This window comes from Hypomesus transpacificus, chromosome 23 (assembly GCF_021917145.1).
Source record: "Hypomesus transpacificus isolate Combined female chromosome 23, fHypTra1, whole genome shotgun sequence".
Classification (NCBI taxonomy): Eukaryota; Metazoa; Chordata; class Actinopteri; order Osmeriformes; family Osmeridae; genus Hypomesus; species Hypomesus transpacificus.
Genome location: NC_061082.1, coordinates 9,823,590 through 9,846,928, shown reverse-complemented (window position 1 = coordinate 9,846,928; position 23,339 = coordinate 9,823,590). Strand labels below are relative to the sequence as shown.

Genomic DNA, 23,339 nt, shown 5'->3' with positions numbered 1-23,339 from the left:
TATGTTGCGTCTTTGCTTCGCAGCTTCGCTTGTTGTAAACCAACCAATCAGCACGCATTGCGATAATATCGCGATGTGACAAAACAATATTTTTTTATCGCAAAGGCTGCGATTTTACTTTGGTCACGTGACACGCGAGAGTAACGCAGTTTGCAGACAAAGGATCAACTTTGCACGTTACACTTTACCTTGACCTGTACGATGGCCTCAGTCTCGACAGAACCTGACGCTACAGACACTGACAATTTTGCCTTTAAAAAATATGCTGCGCAGTGTCAAGTATTGTGCAAAACCTGCCTGGCTAATGTTGCTACCTCACGGGGCAACACCACCAACCTAATTCGGCCCCAAAAAAAACACCTCAAAGCCATGTACGATGCATCGCTAAAATGCTGAACACCAGTGTATCAAAAAAGCCAAATAACACCCGACAGGATCACTGACAGAAATGTTTCAAAGCCTAACTCCATATTCATGTACGAAATTACTCAAGCAGTAACAGTGTTCATCACGAAATATATGATGCCCCTCGGTGATACACATACAGGAGGATCACTATGGCTGTCAGTGCCATGTTTTTGTTAGGCTACTGACTGAATCAGATATGTTCAGACAGTGTTTCTTTTTCTTTTAAGATTTAACCTTTAGATGCTTGAGTTCTAAATATTTCCGACGGTTGGAAAATATTTTTTCCAAAACGGTAGCTAGCTAGCTGTAGTTAAGTGCAACGCACATTAGCCTACTTATTTAACCGTTATTAGCCTACTTTTAGCTTTGATTTAGCAAAATATTTTCTAAGAGGTACAGGCAGTACGTTTTCCTTAATTTTTCTGAACTTTGTGTGTTATGTTGCTGACTTGAGATCAGTAGTATTGTTGTAGCCATTTTCTGCCTAATTTGATTGGCTGTTTGTTTGAATGCAAAAGCCAAGTATCCGCGCGAAACAGTCAGAAGCTTTTGGACCTTGAAGCACCACAGTCTTTTGACCTATATTTACTTGTTAAAAATACTATCCTGATATTGTTATTTGTTTTTAAGTCTTTTAAGTTGATCAGTAGACAAACAATAATATAAACTTTTTGGATTATGGATTTTTATTTTTGACATTTGTATCGAGTACGAAATAACCTTAGGTCCTAGGCTAGTGAATCAGCTAGGCTGCTCCCACATTCAAGTCAAAAGACTAGCTAAGCTAGAAGACGTAGCATATTGGAAAGCTCTGCTCGTCGACGCGCTCGTGATGAAACGACTGTGCTAAACCTGTTGCTGGCGAAGATAGAAGACTAAGACGGCTAAAACTATATCAGAGTTCTACAAGAAAAGTGAAACTACCTACAGCGTGACTCATCGGATGAATTAAGCTTTTCCTGAAACAGGTCTGATATTTGTCTCTTGACTCTATTAGCCTCTTGGCAAGATGCTCTTGCTAGCCGTCGTGGAAAAAGAAAGTAGATCTTCTGTTCCGAAAGTCATAGAGCTTCAATTCAAGAAATCCTACACATCTAGTAACTCTCTTCACAAGTGTATGTGACTGCATAAGAAGAGGAAGAAGCTGTGGATAATTCGAGGAATTGCGACAGTTTGTGTGTGAAGATTTCTTGAAGTACATGACATGGCAGATTGTAGTGGAGCTACGCGTACAAAGAGGGCACCAATGCCCACGGAAAAGGCTGTAGAGGAGAAAATGTAAAGGATAAAAAGCGAACGCAAGGGAAAGTTAGCACGGTTAACCAAACAGAAGAATGACTTGGAGGAATTGAAGGAAAATGAACACAATGTTAAAGTCATTAAAGATGAAGCATTACTGATGTATGAAAGATGCTTAGGAGAGTATAAGAATAGTGCGAGTTGATAGTTGATGAGGATAATTATGCGGATCAAGATGTTTTCGTCAGCAGATATTCAGAATTCAAGAGGTTTATTGAAGAAATGAATAATTGGATTGCAGAAGTCATGAAAGACCCTCAGGATGTTAGTCAACATGATAGTGTATCAAAGGCTTATTCTGCGGTGAGTCGTACTTCAAGCACTAACTTTGCAAAGCTGAGAATTAAAGCAGAACATGAAGCGTTGTTGGCAAGAGCTGCCTCAATGAAAAAGAAAGAAGCTATAGTAGAGCAGGAAGAAATTTGCTTGAAGTCAAAGAAGGAACAATTGGAAATTGAAACTGAGCTTGCTGCTACAGATGCCAAATTAAGGGTGTATGAAAAATGTGAAGATGCTCATGAGTCAGTGGATGATTTGCTAAAGATGACTATAAGACCTAGAGCTGAACCTGTGATGCGTAGACATGAAGAACTTGACAGTGATGATGATTATGCCAGCCGTGGAGCTGGTAAGCCTTCTTTTACGTTAAATCGAAAGCCATTTGTTCAAATTGATGCTTCAGATAGAAGAAGGCCACCATTAAGACTTGTCACAGACAGCAGTACTCCACGTCCTGATCTTCATGATTGCCCTGAGTCATCTACAGACAGCCTGTATGAAGTGCTACAGCGTCAGAATGAAGTCACTGAGATGCTCATCAAACTGCAGAGTTTATCTCAATTGCCTCACTGAGACATACCAACGTTTACAGGAGATCCTCTGACTTACAGATCTTTCATAAGGGCCTTCGAGCATGCTATTATGTATGTATGTAAGACAGACAGCCATCAAGATCGGTTGTGTTACCTCGAACAGTTCACGAGTGGCGAGCCACTTGATCTCTTCTTACAAAGAAGTCACTACAGAGATGAACTGACCATTGCCACAGCTTACATCAAGAAAGCAATGAAATGGCCTCAGATAAAATCAGAAGATAGGAAAGGATTGAACGCCTTTGCATTGTTCTTGATTGGATGTTGCAACACAGTGAATGATGTGGATTACATGGATGAAATGAACAATCCCACCAACATGAAGTGCATCTTGTCTAAACTTCCATACAAATTGAAGGAATGATGGAGAAGTTGTGCATATAACATCCAAGAAAGAAGTGGAAGAAGATACAGATTTCCTGATCTTGTAGAGTTTATCTATCAAGCAAAAGTTTCCAATGACCCATTGTTTGGAGACATCCTGGACTCCACTGCAGATAGTCAGAACAGCTTCAAGAAGCCACTCAGCAGCGCAAAAGGTGTGTCTAGGAAAAGCAGCTTTGCTGTAAACTAGGGCTGTCAAGCAATTACAATTTCTGTAATCTGTAAAAATGTTACCCAATAAATTATTTTTGGGTGGAAATAACATTAAAAGGGTGTACTTAACTTCAGATAGGCCTAACTGGATGAGTTTTATTCACTCACAAACTATACTGCTGTATAATAAACATCCACAAAATTAGACATATTCTGGAATATAGAATACATTAAAGCCTACTACAATATCCTGCTCCATAATATTCAAATCACACTCAAACATTCTTCATATACTTAAGCAACCACAGATTTACCTTGATATTGAACATTTCAGTTTCTATCTTGTTGACCCCAGCTGCTCGCTTCTTTTGCGAGTGTTGTCTGCCATATTACCGAAGTGAACGCTGCTGCTGCTACCGCTAACGCTGCTAACAGCTGTGTGCTTTGCTTGCATGTGCTAGTTTAGGCTGGAAGTACTCCGGTGGTAACTAAACTCAGCCTGACAATCAGTACACACCCTTAGTTTTGTCAACCGAGCCGTCTCACAACTTTTTGAAATGGAACTTCCCATCTAAAATCCCTCTCTCCATCATTCAGCTACCGTAGGCAGTCGAAATCATGTGACGACAGGTGATTCCCACAGTCAAAAAGAAACCTGCGCTAACGGCACTATTTATTTTTTGTCGTGTTAAAGTGAAATTGCGTTAACGCCCACAGCATTTGGGCCCACAAAGGCTGCTCAAATTCACCACTTATCAGACGCAAGTCAAGATGGGTATGGCGTTGTGTCGTATCTCATGTCAATGAATGATCAGGGTGAGAAACATGTAACCTTCTTGATGGGAAAATTTAGAATCGCTCCACTCAAACAGATCCCGATCCCGAGAATGGAGTTGACAGCAGCAATGATTGCAGTCAAGTTGGATCGGATGCTGAGAGAAGAACTTGAAGTTTCCCTGATGGAGTCGGTCTTCTGGACAGTACAACAGTGTTAAGGTACATTGAAAATTATGCCCTTCATTTCAAAACCTTTGTGGCAAACCGTGTTTCCTTCATTAGAGAGGCTACAACACCGTCTCAGTGGAAGTTTGTCAACATCTCTCAAAACCCAGCAGATCAAGCTTCAAGAGGCTTGAAGATCAAGAGTTTCATGGAACGTGAGAGCTGGTTTCAGGGGCCTAGTTTCCTGCAGAATGAAAGCGAGTGGCCAGAACAACCTGAACAGTGTACTTATCGTACAGGAGATGATGTTGAGGTGAAGACATCTGCTACAGTGTCATGCACAAATCTGGACGAGTGCACAGATCCATTGGATCAGCTTGTTGAGTATTATTACTCTGGTTGCCACAAGTTAAAAAAGGCCACAACTTGGATTCTGCACTTGAAAAAGACAATGCAACACTTGATCGAAAAAAGAAAAGACTTGGAGCGGAGCATGCAGCTGACAGAGAATGATCCAAAAAGGCGCAAATCCATGGTTGATCAGCAGATGGTGACGTAAGAAAAACCTGGAAAAAATAACACTTACCGTGGCAGATATATCCAGAGCTGAAATAGAACTGATCAAATTCAGTCAGAGACAAACCTATGCTGAAGAGATAAAGGCCTTGCACACAGGATGCTCCAGTGTAAAAAAAGGAATAGTCCAATTTTCAAACTGGATCCATACATCGTATATGGTGTGTTGAGGGTAGAAGGACGTCTGAACCGATCGGCTATGTCTGAGGAGGCCAAGCATCCTGCCATTCTGCATAAACAACACAGAATAGCCCACCTCATTCTTCACTACATCCACCAAGAGACCGGACATGGAGGCAGAAACCACGTGTAAGCCAGACTTAGACAATGGTATTGGATACCAAGAGCCAAGGCAGCAGCAAGAAGAGTGATTACAGAGTGCAATCTCTGCAGAAGACTGAATGCAAAGACAGGAGAGAAAAAAATGGCGGACCTGCTGCAAGATCGTCTGCTTCCTGACAAACCACCCTTCACCAACACGGGTGTGGATTATTTTGGATCTATCGAGGTCAGAAGAGGACGTGTCAAGGTGAAGCGTTATGGAGTGCTTATCACATGCTTAACTGTGAGAGCAGTGCATTTAGAAGTAGCCCATTCCCTTGACACTGATTTGTGTATTAATGCCCTGCGGCATTTCCAAACCAGAAGAGGACAAGTGTCAATCCTTCGTTCCGACAATGGCACAAATTTTGTCAGCGCTGAACGAGAGTTGTGAGAAGCATTAGCAGAGCTAGACCAGTCTCGTATCAATGAAGCCATTATGAAAAAAGGTGTGCAGTGGATTTTCAACCCTCCTGCTGCATCCCACCGTGGTGGCATCTGGGCCAGATCCGCACAGTGAGAAAGGTGCTCAGTTCCGTGGGAAAGCAACAGCTGTTAAGGCCCCGTCAGACCATTACATTCTGGTCAACGTTCTATGACGTTAGAGGAAATGTTGGTAATCGTCCATGGTATAGCGCCAGAAGAGCGTTGTCTGGACGCTTGTGACGCTGGTAATCGGCGGTGATCGGCGGAGAACGCTGGTCCAAAAAAACATGCACAACGTTTGACCAACGTTGCACACGTTTGGCTATCGTTAGTCAGTCGTTACCCTAGCGTTACTTGGTTGTTTTTCATTGTTTGCTTTCATCACAAGTCGTCGCGACCCAGTGACACGTCATCACACGCTAATAGTTTTCAGGGGTGTCTTACTTGGTCGCACTCAGTCCCACACTAGTCATGCGTTATAGTCACACGTTAGTCACATGCCAGATGTGTCTACCTCGCCCTAGAACGCTCGAAATTGAACGATTAGAACTTTCAGAGAACGTTGACGAGAACGTTATGGTGTGACGGGGACTTTAGATGACGAAGGACTACAAACTCTTCTATGCGAGGTTGAGAGCATAATCAATGGGAGACCCTTAACCACCAACACAGAACAACCCAACGTTCTCGAACCACTGACACCGAATCATTTGCTCACCTTGAAGGCACAGCCCAGCTTTCCACCTGGCGTGTTCGTTAAGGATGTCTATGCCCTTCATTGCTGGCGACAAATCCAATACATGGCGGATCTATTCTGGTGGAGGTGGACTCATGAGTACCTACCGCTCCTACAAGAACGACAAAAGTGGCTCGGCCTGATGAGAAGTTTCAAGGTTGGAGATGTTGTCCTCGTCGCTGATTCATTACTGCCAAGGAACTCCTGGTTGTTAGGCAGAATCATGAAGGTGATGCCAGACTACAAATGAGTTGTCCGAAGCGCTGAGGTCCGGACCAAGACCAGTGTCATTCACAGACCCATAACTAAACATTGTTTATTGCAGGGTGAAGAATGAAGATGAAAGAGAAAGTTTGATAAGACTGGAAATACTTACATGTATATATTTACCTGTATTTACTTGTGCAAAGAAGAAGATCCTCGCTTAAAAGAAGCTTTACAAAAATGTTGTTGGCCCCAATTTTAAGTTTTAAGTTGGTAATTGATATGCTAAGGCATAGTCATTTAGGGCCCGAGATATGTTGTAGCTAGCCTGACGTTGTCATACTCATAATTATAGTCAGAATATGAGTCTGAAACCGCTCCTTTGGGTTGTGAGTATGGGGCGTGTTTCAACCGAACTCTAACAAAAATTGCCTCTTCGCTCAATTGGATATACCTACAACCAATAAGAGCAACGTTGTAAAGGTCGCAGTTGTAAATGAGAACTTGTTCTCAACTAGCCTACCTGGTTAAATAAAAGTGAAATAAAAAAAATAAAAAAAATAAAAACTTAGTATGTTGTTTGTGGAAAACAAATTCAACCCAAGTGCTCTTTGGTGACGTGGTTGATTACGTTACTGTTGATCATCTGTCCATCACTGATAAAGCCTGCCCTGAAAATTTGATTAGTCCGAACAGCTCCTGTTCGGACATACTTTTTCCCCAACCGAGGTACCCCAAACCCAACTTCCCAATCAAATTTTTTGATGGACGGGGCTAAGTTGGATGTTGCATGTAAAAGCCAAGAATCCCAGCCAAACAGTCATAAGCTTTTGGACCTTGAAGCACCACAGTCTTTTGACCTATACTTGTTAAAAATACTATCCTGATCTTGTTATATTGTTTATTTTAAGCTGATCAGTAAACAAACAATAATATACACTTTTTGGATAATGGACTTTTATTTTTGACATTTGTATCGAGTACGAAAGAAATTTTGGTCCTAGGCTAGTGAGTCAGCTAGGCTGCTCCCACAAGTATATATCTATATTTATTCATAATAGATCATATAATAATCGCATATTAAATCGCTATTGCAATATCAGTCGAAATAATCGCAATTAGCTTATTTTCCGAAATCGTTCATCCCTACATACCATAAAAGGGAGAAAACCTCTCATTTCATTCTAGGGCTATTTCATGCACTGCATTAGGGCGCATAGAACAGCACCCGGGCCATTTTCAGCCCAACCAATGATACATACCCTATTCGGACACCTTAAGGAACAGTGTGAAATACCCTATAAAATCAGTCAATGACCCCTTTAACATAACTGTACAGTAAGCTGCCTCTCTCTCTTAAATTGTTTCTAAACCTGCAGTCAGAAAGCTGAAGTTTCAACAAAATACTTGCAAAAACATAGCTATTTCACAGTATATTTCACAGAAATTTGTGTTTGTGTGTTTACCTGTAGACGGGACAAACAGGAAGGGATTCACACTCTCGTTCCTCATAGAGTGTGTCAGGACACTCCTGGCCCCCGTGGGCTGGCCTATGGATGATGGTCCTGTACCGGGATTGTCTGGCTGCTGTGACATTGGCTGGTAGAACCACAAACACCTTTAATGTACACCAGACTCAGAAATATCAAGGATGGTCAGACTACATTTAAAATATGAATAAAAGGTCTGCATAACGAGTAAACACTACTCTAATTTCAAACCAAACCTTGGTTCTGTGGGTAAATAATACACCACTGGAAGCATTCAGTTTGAGTTGGAATGATTTAAAGGAACTCAGACACGTTCAGCTATCAAGCTGCAGGTGCAGTTATTCTGTAGGTGTTTTGCTGATGGGGCTGAAGTAGAAGAAGACTATAGAAGTATACATGATGCAAAGTCCTCCACTTTGCTGCCATTTAATTTATTAGTAAGAACCAGACTTATGTAACAACTTAATTAGGCTGAGGCTCAAAGCTTGTTACACCATGCTAATGAATAAATATGGAAAACAGTGCAATCAAGAAAGCTGCCAACAGGCTAAAGTGTATTTACAGATTAAATACTTACCTAGTTCTCTAAAACAGTTACACTTTTGATTTCCAAAACGCTGTAACATATCCGTCAAATCCCCTTCATTATTTAGCTTTTCACAAATCTACCTATTACAACTAACAGTTGTTGTTCTCCATTACATTTAAGTGTTGTCATTGGACATCTGGGAATAAACCATTTCTCCAGAGATAGCCTCTTTAATACAACAACTTTAATTTCAAATGAGCTCCTGAAGATTTAATCTTAAAATTCTTCCACTCCAATTTTCATGAATCTTTTTCTAGGGACACTGCATAATTATGTTTTAATAAGACTCTCTCTAAGGCTATTGCTTTACTTCTTCATTTACAGCTCTGAATGTATTGTGCATCTGACATCACATAGACGTGCACTGGTTATGCTTCGTGGGGAGAGTTCTAGACCCAAGGGTACTGTCTACCTGGCTGGCAGGGTGAGGGACAGGCTGTCCATTCGCTGAAGGGAGTCACCACGCAGTCTTTCTTAAGGGGAAGTAAACAGGGCCTGATGTTTTTCGGTCGGGCGGAATCTGGACACCTAGGGCACAGAGAGGGGTCTGAGATCCTGTTCTCCCACAGGCGCTGAATGATGAGTGATGAGAGTCACAGGACACCAGTAGCAGAGGAACAACTGCCCTGTCCTAGACATCTCTCACATGCTGCAAACATGACAGATTCACTTCTCCCCTTCGGAGCTGGGGGGAAACTGATGAAAAATGTAAAGATTTACAGTTTTCACACTATCGAAGTTGCTTTTGTAAAGCATCTAAACCGTTTACTCAAAACCTCACATTCTGTAGAGCCGGATATAACAAGATCCAATGGTACATACCCCTCATAAGTGTAATATGTACATATGCTTATTTAGGCCTACAGTCTGTTAGGCCATTTCACTTCAGAATTGCTCCAGAATGTCAGCCCATCCTCACTTCCTGATGAACACACCAGGTTCATCACTACAGCTCACTCAGGGATGTACTGTGTGAAGGAGGCCTTCCACGTCTTTTGAAAACATACATAAGAATTATTGTGTGTATGTGTGCATGTAAGAAACCGAAAAGAGAGTGAAAGAGTGAGAGCAAGAGAGTGTGCGCAAGAGAGAGAAGAATGAGTTTGAGAGCGAGAGAGAGAGAAAGTGAAAGAGAGGAGAAAAGTGAGCAAGAGAGACAGCGAGAGAGAGTGTGCTATCTCTATCTGAACACAGAGAGCATCACCCAGCAGCCTTAAGCAGCCACCCAGGAGAGTCCTGGAGGAGGGGAATCAATCAGAGTCCATAACACGCCTGCTAATTAAAGCAGAGAAAAGTGAAGATATGCAAACTGTTCACCAATGAATTAGTCTTGCTCTTGACAGGGATGACTTAGCAAAAGCCGTTAAAGAGATAGTTCATTTACTTATAGCACTCTGTAAGGGAGAAGTCTATGGGCTGGTAAAGTAACTAACTGTGTAGTGATATAGCACAGACACTGGGGCCCCTGGGGGTTTACTTCATGGGGTCTTCACTGTGATTATGACAAATCAAGCTCGCTGGACAAAAAAGCTGTTATCTGTTTCCAGTACCTTGAGCAGTGAGCAGCCCTGATGTCCCCCCTCCCCCACACACACCTGACGAGGCAGAATCTGGTAATTCTGATTCAAATGTCAATCAGTGAACTGGATCCAACCTCAAACTCTGGCATAAACGATGCAGTGGCTCATGTTTGTACACACACAAACACCAACACTTCACACACTTGAGTGTGTAGAATATGACTAGAATATGGTTTGCCAACAGACAGCCTACCCTGTCTATCTAGTCAATCATTGATAAATACAAAAAATGCTTATGTGTTAGCTGTGGAGAAGAGCCTTAGAAGTGCTTTCTCTTACAAAAATCGACTTTAATGAGATGGAAAACATCAAAGACACAGTTCAGAGGGCTCTTCCAGGAGCAGAGCTGTTCCCTGGATTCCTGACCCTTCACATCAACACTCTGAAATGGTGCTGATGAAGAGATGCTGAAAAACTAATGTCCTCATGACTCATACAGCAGAATCTCTCAGCACCGTTTAGTCTAGTACAGGTCTACGTGCTTGAGAAGCTTACTACATGGGTTGAGACACGTGGTATCTAAGGTCTGTGCACAATGATCTGTTGTGTCAGGCCGCTGCAGAAGCAACAGCACTAGGGCTGCAACTAACGATCATTTTTGTAATCAATTAATCTGTCGATTCTTTTTTCGATTAATAGATGAATCGTATCCAAAAACAAAAAACGAAAAAGCATTAATTTCCAAACCTTTATTAAAAAACAGAACTGACAATGCAAATTCACAGTGCAAAACATCTTCAGAATGTGCACAAACAGGCACACAATTTTGAAAAAGTTATTAATATTAGCGTGGATTTTATGCTTTTTTCAGATATGAGCAATTTATTTGAGTTTTGTTTAAAACATTTTTGAAAATTGAAAGGTTGTGGAAGTAGGCCAGACTCTATTATAAATAATCTGGTGTATATGTATGATTTTTTGACACCATTTTGAAAAAAGTTAAGATTTGCGAGGATTAAGCTATTTTCAAAGATTAGTGATTTTCTATCATTTTATTTGAAGCTTAATTGAAAAAGGAAAGGCTGTGGAAGTATACCAGACATTGTTAAGATACTCTGGTGTCTGTCTGAGGTTTTATATTCATAGAAATATTATACAATTCTACATTTTTCAAAATGGTATGGGTAGTTTTCACGCGGTCCATAGCGCGACGCTGCAAAGTAGCGTCTTCCGAATGACGAATATGAAACTAACTTCACCTCGGTCAATTAACACACCTTTTCGACGTATTTAGTGTGAAATGCTCCCACACCTTGGATGACTTAGGTCGTATTTTACTTTTCATGTGTTTCAGGACAACGTTACTTAACAACGTCTCTCCGATGGTCTTTCCTCTACCTCCGCTTTGCTCCGCGCTCAACTGAACTTTTTTTATACTCAAACACTCCGCGACTTGTAGAGTGGTGTAATAATTGCGCGACACATCAAAACGATAATGAAATTCGTTGCCAACGCTCTTAATAATCGATTTTAATCGATCCGTTGTTGCAGCCCTAAACAGCACCACAACACAGTCCTACAGGAAGTATTGTAGACAAGGACCAGCACCCCAGCACTACTATATATAGCCACACAGGGGCGGTCTTTCCTACAGGCGGTATAGGCGGTCGCCTAGGGCGCCAGTCAGAGGGGGGCGCCAAAAAATGCGGGCGCATTTTTTTTTTGCTGGGCATTTTTTTTGTTGTGCCCCCTTCTATATCTCCAACCGGTATTTTGACGTTCAAAAAATAAATCTAACATTAGCGTAAAATGAGCCAGGTATACGTACCCCTTAAAAAAGGAAGGGGTACGGTACCTCCTTGGTGTTATCAGAACATGCTAGCACAGTGAGGCGTTTGGTTAGAGTTTGTGTGTTCAAGAACTTTGAAGAACAAAATAATGAAGAGGCAAAAGCTATCCGGGGCAAAATTTAAGAAGAATAAGAGAAATGTGCAAAGGAAAGGTAAATCCTTAAATTCTGGTCTTATCCTATGATGAATTCCAGGTAAGAAAACGTTCATGAATGCGTGAATTGCCCCGGGCACTTTAGTGGAGTTAAGAAGAAAAGATGTAGGGCCTACCTTAGCATTGAACGTGTTCCTACTCCCTGTCAAATTACCTAGTTCTTTAAGGATTTTACAGAGGCGGGTAGCCTATATAAAAAATGATATGTCCATTTATTTTACGTTATACAAAAAAAACACGATTAAAATAGGGGCGCACATATAAAGCCAATAGCCAGTGCAACAACACTACAAATATCTTGCTCGTTGCATAGCACTAGCGCACCCAATAGTTGCCGTGTTTGTCTTCCTTAATGTCCTTAATGCCTAATGGGTGTGCTATGCAACGACTAAGATATTTGTAGTGTTGTTGCATTAGGCATTAAGGAAGACAAACACAGCAAGTTGTCAACAAGTGAGGAATGGTAAAAATCCAAGTGTTGTATTGTCAACTTTAGCGAATGGATTGTATGTAATCTTGCTAGATAGTTAGCTAACGCTAGCTAGCCAGTGACTTCTGACGTTATTGCCTTTCAGTCGAAACATCAGTTCAAGTTCAGCTGTACCGCAATTTGCGTCATTTTCGATGTGTCATGAAATTTTGGTGAATTCCGTTTTGTCTAATTTTGTTCAGGTAGATTGATTGCTTAAACTGAGTGAATATGTGCCACAAGTGACCCAGACCTTCTAAGATTGTTGTTTGCCAGGCATCAACTCAACAGAAGACAAAAAAAACATTATTTGCAGGCTATAGGGGAATGAATGTGACCGTGCACCGTGTGTGCACCGTTGAACAGGGGGGCGTGGCCAAAGCGTAGTTCAGCACAGACTTGACATTTTCTCAGGGATTTTGTTCTTTATTTAATGTTTATTCATCGTTGTGATCGTTGTTGTGTTTATTTGAAAGAAATGCAGTCTTGCAGGGCAAAATAGCGTTTGAAAGTTGCAATTCCGGTTTCGTGCAAAATCGTTTTAAACTTTAAACTTTTGAAACTTTTTTTTTTTGGGGGGGGGGGGGGGGCGCCACGAGTGAAGCTCGCCTTGTGCGCCAAATGTGCTAGGACCGCCCCTGTAGCCACACACACAGAAACACTATGCACTCTCAACGTAGAAGACAGCTTTGAGGAATATGATACATGACAGTATACGCAGGCAGTTGCTTTGTCACATGAACAATGTGTTACCAGAGGAACAAAGAACAGGAACGTGTGCTCTACTTTAGTGCCAGCTTTCATTAAAGTCTTCTTAGAAATAGGGGAGGGGGGATTAGTGGGGTAGGGAAGCATACTTCAAACAACAAGCGCATGAAATACACCAATCCATAAAACACTTTATGTCCCTGTCAATAATATATTGAGCTAAAGCAGGACAAACCATTTGAATTATTTATCCACCTATCTTCCTGGTGTAAAACACATCATAAATCCCCCCACAATGCTTTGCAACACAATGCCTCCTCTTGCTGGGCATGAACTGATAGATACTCTGTTTCTGAAACAAGATCAGATGATGGTGGAGCCCAAACTAAAAGAACCATTAAACCGGAAACACCTGGACCACAACAACTTTCTCAGTCAAGGGCTTTCTGGCACGCAAGGTTTTAGGGAGTCCCGGGGACCATGTCGATCCCAGCAGGGTGAGAAGGACAACAATATGAACAGTTTAACATACATAGTTCCATACGTAGAGTCATCATAACCCAAAATGCATTATGTCCTGTAAACCACAATGTGACAGGGTGCCCTGTATGTTCAGTCAAAAGGGTGGAATGTACCTTTTGGGGATCACCTGTCCGGCGTTCATCTTCATGCAAGTCACTTTGCGGCTCTGGGCTCCAACGGCACAGGTGGTGGTGCCGTTCCACAGGATGCTTCCATTGAGGCTCAGGGCAGCGTCTTCCATGCAGGGTCCCCACACCAATGCCTCCCAGTAAAACACCATGCAGGGGTGATTGTTACATGGCTTCCACTCCTCCAGAGCTGGGCCTGCAGGACATGCCCTCCCTCCTGGCAGGGAGGACCAACGACACACAGAGGGGTCACAACAAGTTTAATATCCACTTGAATGTGGCTTTAATCTCTTCTTACCCTTTTCAACCTGTGTCACCTCAATGTAGTGATGACATATTAATGTACCACAGAGATGCTTCACAGTACCTTGTCTAAAACATCCCAAAATAATTATGTAGACAGACCATGATTTAATCTGGGAGCAAGTTTATGTGGCTTTACTGTAATGCATACTCCTTCATCCCTAAACCTTTCAACCTGTGTAACCTCAAAGTAGTGATGTAAATACCTGATACCCTGATGTTAGTTTCCTCCAGGATCACAATGACTCTTATTGAGTGACTTGTTGCTCTTGTAGGTTAGGTATAACGAAGTTAAGTCTTTTACTCGCTGTGAAATATTTTACTGTTGATTGTTCTTCTACAGGTACAGTCCTGCACTTTTTGTGGTTCATGTTGTTTTAATTTGTAACTTGTATAACTGCATGCTCTTATGGGTCTTCCCTTTGGCACGTTTTTAGTTTTTTCACAATGTATGCTTCATGTTTTGGCTGCTTGCAATGTTTGGGACTACCTCGTTGTTATGATCAGTGACCTATGCTCTTTTGTAAAGCTCTCTCTTGGAAGTCGCTTTGGATAAAAGCGTCTGCTAAATGCATAAATGTAAATACACCAAAAGCACGCTTTACCATCAAACAACCATCCAGTTACAGGTTTTGTTCCTCAGAATAACTCTGACCACAATTTCTCAGCGTGTTCCGATGATGACACAGTGACCTTGAAGACGAAACCAGGAGCACATCCTGTGCCGAGGTTCAAAGATGAAGTGATAAAATACATCTTCCTACAGTACATACACATCTCAGTGATCTAATCCATTGGGATTTATCTCCTGGGTCCACTATGAGATGAAGTTGTCATTCCAGCCAGGTGTGCCCTTGAACGCAGCGTGACTCCAGAAACTGACAGTCTCTGTTGTTTTGGCCAGCAGATACACAGCCTTCCACAGCGTTCGGAGATGATGAATGACACAGCAGACTGGCTGAATATTAATGTGAAACAGAGGGAGAGAAGGCGGCTGTACTGGCTAATAACATTGAACTGCTGCTCTGCAGAGACAAAACCCTGACAAAAATACGTTCTGGTTCTTATTGTTAGAGCTCTGGACAGACAAGGAGGGGGGAGGGGGGAATCTGGAAAAGTATCATCAGCGGTGTGGCATGGCAGCCCAGGTGTATTTTTGTCTTAATTACTCAACTCTTTTGAGTCACCAAACCGGGATGTTTTCTCTTGCTGAACCACAGCCACACAGCTACCCACCCACCTGTTTACCACCAGCATGTGTTCAATTCACACACAAACATGCACGCACACACACATTAAAGGGGACAGTGATTGCAAAACCGATTTTACCTTGTCATAGTTGAATAACGACAGTTCGGTGGGTAAAATGGACATACAGTGAACCTCAAAGTCCATTGACACCTCTTTCATATCTAAATCTAAAAACTTGAAACTGTAAAACAATTGGTTTTGAAAAAGCGGAATTTGTGACGTCACAAATTCCGCATCACTTTTGTCACGCCCCAACATTTACATACAGACCAGCCCTCTGGTGTTCTGGCCCAGGATCTCAGACACTAGTTTAGCCGCGCGCTGCTCTGTGTACTTCCACACGAACAACAAAGGAGAAAGTTTGAAAGTTTATTTATTATTAAGTATATTGAAAATGGACCATCATAAATGCAGTGTTCCAGGCTGTACTGGGAATGCTGACACTTTTCATAATCTTTCCAAGGAACCGGACACACGACGGGCATGGCTGTTGTTTTTCTATGAGAAGTGAAGTTCATTTATTCATTTGCTCAAACCATTTCACCAAAGATAGTTTTGAATGAAAACCTTGGACAATTTAAAAAAGGATTTGCTAAGCCGCTGTTGCTGAAAAGAGGTTCTGTTCAAACCGTATGCTCATCACAAACGCAAGCTGTAAGTATGATTTTGTCGCTAACAGTTAGCCTATTAGCAATGCTAACATATCCTTTATCTAGTATAGGTAGAATGCTAAATACGTTTCTAAACACATACACATACAGTGCCCTCCAAAAGTATTGGAACAGTGAGGCGAATTCCTTTATTTTTGCTGTAGACTGAAAACATTTGGGCTTGACATCAAATAATGAACGTGAGACCAGAGATCAACGTTTCAGCTTTTATTTCCAGGTATTTACATCAGGATCTGATGCACAACTAAGAAAATATCACATTTTGTTTGAATCCACCCATTTGTCATGTGATCAAAAGTATTGGAACAGATATACTTAAAACATATTTAAGTGAATAAGACTTAATATTTAGTTGCAAATCCTTTGCTTTCAATAACTGCAGCAAGTCTGTGACCCATTGACGTCACCAAACTTTTGCATTCTTCCTTTTTGATGCTTTCCCAGGCTTTCACTGCAGCCTCTTTCAGTTGTTGTTTGTTTTGTGGGGTTCCTCCCTTCAGTCTCCTCTTAAGCAGGTAAAATGCATGCTCTATAGGGTTTAAGTCTGGAGATTGACTTGGCCAGTCTAATACCTTCCATTTCTTGCCCCTGATGAACTCCTTTGTTGTTTTGGCAGTGTGTTTTGGGTCGTTATCTTGCTGCATGATGAAGGCTCTGCCAATCAGTTTGGTTGCATCTTTCCTTAAATTGGCAGACAAAATGTTTCTGTAGACTTCCGAGTTCATTTTGCTGCTGCCATCATGTGTTACATCCTCAATGAAGATTAATGAGCCCGTCCCAGAAGAAGCCATGCAAGCCCAAGCCATGACATTACCTCCACCGTGTTTCACAGATGAGCTTGTGTGTTTGGGATCATGAGCAGTTCCTTTCTTTCTCCAAACTTTAGCCTTTCCATCACTTTGGTAAAAGTTAATCTTTGTCTCATCAGTCCATAAAACTTTGTCCCAGAATTTTTGAGGTTCATCTCTGTACTTTTTGGCAAATTCCAGCCTGGCCTTCCTATTCTTCTTGCTAATGAGTGGTTTGCATCTTCTGGTGTAGCCCTTGTACTTTTGTTCATGAAGTCTTCTGCGAACAGTAGATAGTGATACCTTCACTCCTGCCATCTGGAGGTTGTTGCTGATCTCACTAACAGTTGTTTTAGGGTCTTTCTTTACAGCTCTTACAATGTTTCTGTCATCAACTGCTGATGTTTTCCTTGGTCTACCTGTTCGACGTCTGTTACTTAGTACACCAGTAGTTTTCTTCTTCTTCAGGACATTCCAAATGGTTGTACTGGCTATGGCCAATGTTTCTGCAATGGCTCTGATTGATTTTCCATCTTCTCTAAGACTCACAATTGCTTGTTTTTCACCCAAAGACAGCGCTCTGGTTTTCATGTTGTTTTCACCTCTGAATACAGTCTGCATAGACAAAACCTATCTTACCCAATCTGAACCTGAGTGTAGACATTCAGTGGTATTTATTGATTGAATAATGTATGTAATAGGACACACCTGGGCAACAAAACACACCTGTCAGTCACATGTTCCAATACTTTTGCTCACGTGACAAATGGGTGGGTTCGAACAAAAAGGTGATATTTTCTAATTTGTGCATCAGATCCTGATGTAAATACCTGGAAATAAAAGCTGAAACGTTGATCTCTGGTTTCACATTCATCGTTTGATGTCAAGCCCAAATGTTTTCAGTCTACAGCAAAAATAAAGGAATTGGCCTCACTGTTCCAATACTTTTGGAGGGCACTGTATGTGTATGTGTAAGGTATGTGTAAGGTAACACATACCTTACTTAGAAAATGACTCTAGCTAGCCTAGCTGTAGTCGGCATTAGAAGGGAAGCTTCCGAAAAAAATGCCAGAAAACGAATAACAGTGTAGCCTATTGCTAAGGCCTGTCTAGATTATCTATTTGAAAGAACTGGAGAAAGGCAGGTGCTAGATACAGGATATCATCCTGTATAGAAGCATAGCCTGTTTAAGGAGAGCCTTGCCACTCCCTATTAAGCCCCATTGTACCGAATTTTGAGTTCCACTGGGGGTGATCGCGAGCGAGTGCATGTTGAATGGGAGTCTATGGAGCTAAACAGCTAAATTTGTCTCTTTTGCCTGATTGTCGTTGAGAAATTAACGATTTGATTGTAGTTTTTGCATTTTCAACATAGATTATAGGTCGAAAGTTGAATGAACGAGTACTTATGTCCTTTTGATTTCTTACAGGGTGAATTGCCCATAACACGCTAGCATTCTGCTAATGAATGCTGATTGGTTAGTGAAAGACTGACTACCATAGATATATATAAACACTAGATGTCTTGTCCGTGTTGCCGGACAACTTAGTTGGAATGTAGGAACTCGCTCACCCATAACATTGGGTTGGTGCTACATGTACTTTTTAAATAACCATAACTTGCTCAATTTTCAACCGATTTTTAAACGGTTTGGTTTGTTATCAACGTCAGAGATGTAGCTATGCCACTGCAAACTTCTATTCTATTTATTTTTTGATTACATAATTATTCATAAGTATGGGGGGGGGGTATGTGCTGGTTGATGGGGTATATCATGCGACCGAATTGCGTCACGGGGTGGTCACCTCTTTTCAGCAACAGCGTCATAGCAAATCCTGCTTTACATTGTCCCAGGTTTTCAAAACCATCCTTGGTGAAATGGTTCGCGCAAATGTGTCGAGGGTCGAACTGCACAGGGATCTTTTACGCCACGGTATAGACAAACATCCGCCATGCCCGTCGAGTCAATGTTAGCAAGACTCTAGATCATCTACTTTTTATTAATGCTGATTTGCAAGGAATGCAAGAACAGCTAGATAGCGAAAACACCTAGACTGTAGGCATGTAAACTAGTTTAGCTTGCTAACGCAAGAGCATAGGTAGAATGTGTGATGATTTAGCCTAGTTTATTGGCAATGGGGATCACGTTATTTCATGTTCCTGACTGTATTTCATTCAAATAAATAACCTGTGTTGTCATGTAAATTTACAATTCAAGATGCATGTTTGTCCAGATCTATTTTTCAGCAAGATAGCTAGAGCTAACTGAAGCTGAGTTGAATCACGATAGTTTGTTTGCTAAGCTGTAGTGCTAACGTTACCCACCTAAGTCGATCTTGTTGGAAACAAGTGGAAACAACTATCGTAATCATTGGGGTGTGCTTGCCTCGGCGAGCACAAACCATTGTTATCTCACATATATATTTATTATTCTTTTTTTTATTTTTGCCCCCTAAGGCTCAGTCAATATTTGGACTACATAGACAATGTCGATGTCAAAAGGTTCGTCTTGGTCTCGATTGCGTTGCTTGTATTTGGATTTACGTTACGTTGCACAGTTTAGGAGGTTAAAAAGTTTTTGTGGCAACAAAGTGCCTTTAGTCGACAAAGGGTAATCTGTGCTAGCTACGTCACCACGTCAACAGACGTCAGCAACGACGCATGGCTACAACGTGATAGAGACGTTCTAGCACGCAAATTGGAGCTTGGATTACGAGTGAAAAATACCACCCCCAAAAAATCCCAACCATTTGGCTTTGTTGAGAAAGCGATTTCGAGTGGAACTGCCATCTCGGATTTTTGATTTAGGTCGTTAAAGTCTTTGTAAATTGAGCGAGTGCGGGTCGCCCGTGAGACCGACTAGTCTTTTCGGCGGCAGCCATGCTAGAGAACGTCATAGTAGTATTTTCGTAGCTAATTTTGTAGTTCAATTTTACACGAAAAAACTGAGAGGGAAATGTTATGACGATATGACTATTGTGAAGACATCCAGGTGGTGAGATTTTAATGTAGGTTGCTGTAAACACTGATTTGTTTGCTACGTGAGAGCCCCGTCAGCCTCCATTGACGATTGCGGCAGCAACAACAGTGTCGTCGACAACAGTGTTGTCGATCTGCGTCTGATGAGTCTTTTCTTAATTTCGTACCAGGGTCAATTCTACATCCAAAAGGAGAGCAGTGTTTTAAAGATATGGCAATTGTGAAGACAGCCAGCGGGTCAGCATATTCTAGTTATTTGTGTAAAACTTGTGTGTAGTAGTAGACTACAGTCATGGGCGTCGCCGCAATGTAACTTTGTGGGGTCCCCCCCAAAAAGTTGTTTGGGCCCCTTCACATTTGCAATGAAAATATTAGTGCATGACTGTCTACTAGTCCAGCGATCTTTCCATTGCTTCACAATCAAATCCGTTCCACTTTATCAGTAGGGAGAATACCAATAGCAATAGAATTCCACTCCAGGTTTTCCAGAAAAACAGCATTGAGCACGCAGATTCAACTCCCATACTCTTTGATCGACGCATCGCGCTTGTAGCTAGCACTTCAGACATGACTGTTCCACAGACGAGATGGACATAAGGAGGGTTTTTTCGAGGAAGAGGAAAGTAAGTCAAAGTTGCCAAGTTTTCCCTTCAGTGGCCAAAGCACCCTTATGAGACATTCTCTGACTATAATAGCATTAGTTAAGTCACAAAGATCCTTCTGCAAACATTATGATTATTGCTAGCTAGATAAGCAAGCTTTTTACCTAGCGTCACTGTGTCCAATCCCGACCGCTGTAAACTACTATTGTCCAAACCCGAACGGTGTTTGGACACCTAGTTTCCGGTCTTTTTGCCACCATTTTCTTTTGCAATTGCTAGCAAAGTGTAAGTAATATTATTTTAGGCATACCAAACACGTGTCATCAACACATCTACGTGTCAAATTTCATAAACATATATGGACATTTACATGTCTAAATAATTTAGGAAAGTTACATTGATGAGAGAAAGCCGAAAGACCACTCGGGCGACGCTTTTTACTCTGACATGAGAAGAGTTCAACAAAACATCCAGCAGGTGGTGGTAAACAGTCAAATTCTGATTTTATCGCAAAGTTTGGAGATGTTGAAGCGTGATACCTTATTGTCCCCGTATATATTGACAGCATTATGGTCAGTTTGGTGACCCTGGATCAAGTTAATATCCCCAAAAAACAGCAGCAGCGAGTGTTTACTACGAGTATAAGTGCGGTTGGGTTTGGACAAGGGTAGCGCACGGCTAATTTACCGGCGCCAGGGTCTTTTTACCGGCTCTAGTAAAGGATGAGCTAACTAATTTTTTTTTAACAATATTTAGTTCGCAAGGTAAGAAGTTAAAGTTTAACGTGAAATCAGTAAATCAGCTGAAAACGTGATACAATCATATTTATCAATATTTGAAGTGGCATTTTATCAGAATGTTAGCTAAAAACCGGTCGGGATTGGACACAGTGACGTTACATCTAGCACTAGGCAATACCATACTTTATTTACCCATTACAAGTGGAACAGCATTTGCTGATTTCTTAATCTGGGTCTGAAATATGTTGTGTTTTTGGCCGTGTTCAGACTGTTTCAGGCAGAAAGAGATGACAAGGATGTTTTTTCCAAGTAGCTACAAAATAAATTGCTGGTGTTTTTTTTATTGCCATAACAACCGTGAGCTAATCTGGAGTTAACCTTAGCTAACATGCTAGTTTGTCTAGTTTGTCTAACATTGTCTTCCAATTTAAATAAGGTTGCTCAACTTGTAAGTTTGGCAATTCGCAGAATTGTAATGCTACATGTTAGTCTGTAACATGAAGGCAAAACTGATTCAACCATTAAAACCATATATACTCTGAAAGCTTATACCCTGTAGGATGTTATCTAATGAGACAAGAGACACGTCCATCTCTCCATATTAGTATGCTGCCCATGCATAATAAATTCGGTATTGGTAAATGGAGTAGGCTATATGGCTGATACTTTTTTGGGCTGTGCCATTTAGGGAAACTGATTCAACCACCTAAACCATGTATTTTCTGGAAGCTTACATCCTAAGGATGTGATCTGTGGAAAAGACTACAGGTTTGAACACAAATTTGATCATTTCTGAACTGTCCAGTCATGCTTTAGGGAGATGCTTTTTTTACGTAGCCTACATGATTATTAGGCTACTAAACCTATACCAATTCTGAATTTTATATGCTGATAACACGATTTACATCTCAGAAATCTTCATATGAAAAATCTACATTAAGCTTATTATTATCAATATGAAAGAATGCTCAATGCATCTCCATGTCTCCTGATATAGGTGGTAGAGATTGAGAGTGAGTCAGAGGCAGGGGCAGCATGCAGGGGCAGTGTTGCTGAGGTGAGTGCTGAAAGGTGACAGGTAGTTGAAGATGTCCCATTGCTTATTGGGAAGTTAAGTTTTCAAAATATTTTAATGTCCAGCCCCTCAGTATATGTATAACAACTATGGTAAATAGTTGTGGTAAATGCACCAGAATGTGTGAAACTGCATCTACATCTCAAATAATTCTAGGGGAGAAACCCCCAGACCCCCCCGCATAATGTGCCCCCCCCACTCTCAAAATACTGTTGACGCCCATGGCTACAGTACTGTCTTCAATGCCACAGCTATGGCTAAACTTTATTATGTCTTATTACACGGCTGTTCTTTAATGCTGTAGAATGCTCCATTCACTTGAATGGGGCTTCCGAACGTTCTGCCGTGAACAATTTTCTCATTTGACCGTTGCTATGCACATTTGACCGCTGTCAAGGGAAGTGGCCTTTTTGCCTCGGGTTCACGTCTTTCGTAGCACTCCGCAAGTAGTCCGGTAACTTTTCAACCCCAGCGTACTCGTTGTCGCTGATTTGAAGCCTAAAGAATGTTCAAAGTCTATGAAGTTCAACGTCTTTGGCAAACTATTTCTCTGCTGATCAACAATACGAATGGTAACAAATACATTGTAAAAAGACACACTGTGTTAAGTTATTTTTGTTGGCAAGTAGCCGTGTAATAAGCGGGATAATGCATAGAACGCCGGTCATTATTGGGAAAATAAGCCCCTTCAGGGGGCTTATTTCGGGGTGCTGTTCGCCCTGTCGGGGCTTATTTTCCCGATAATGACCGGCGTTCTATACAATATCCCTTTCAAAAGAAACACTCTCATTTCCGGCGCTTTCAAACAATCAGTGAAGTGTGGATAGCAACGGCAGCTAGCTTGCCTCTAGCAAACTGCTTTTGAATTAGCCATGTCCCCCTAAATTAATATCAAACTTATTTACGTTTCGGGGGGCTTATTTTCAGTTAACAGACGCAATTCCATCTGAAATAATGCCAGTGACAACGTTGTTACAGTAGCTTGTTTCAAAGGGTGTTCTTAATGAATTATGCAATATGAGTAGGCTAAATGCTTGAAAATTTCACTAGAAGGGAAAATGGACCCACCTGCAACCGACGCAAGAAAGCACACCCTACAATTTCTCCAGAAATGGTACCCTCTCTAGTTTCAAATGATATCTAGTCAATCTGTTGAAAACAGTGGTGTGTAGACAATA

The 23,339-nt window shown here is 41.4% G+C and overlaps 1 protein-coding gene across 1 annotated transcript in view; it reads right to left on the bottom strand.

Moving 5' to 3' along the window:
* Positions 1–23,339, bottom strand: part of thsd7ba (thrombospondin, type I, domain containing 7Ba) — a 284,654-nt gene that overhangs the window by 148,455 nt on the left and 112,860 nt on the right. The window contains exons 10-12 of the mRNA XM_047047538.1: positions 13,737–13,968; positions 8,813–8,928; positions 7,788–7,920 (exon numbers count right to left, since the gene is read on the bottom strand). Coding sequence (XP_046903494.1) covers positions 7,788–7,920; positions 8,813–8,928; positions 13,737–13,968 — 481 coding nt within the window. The remainder of the gene's footprint in view (positions 1–7,787; positions 7,921–8,812; positions 8,929–13,736; positions 13,969–23,339) is intronic.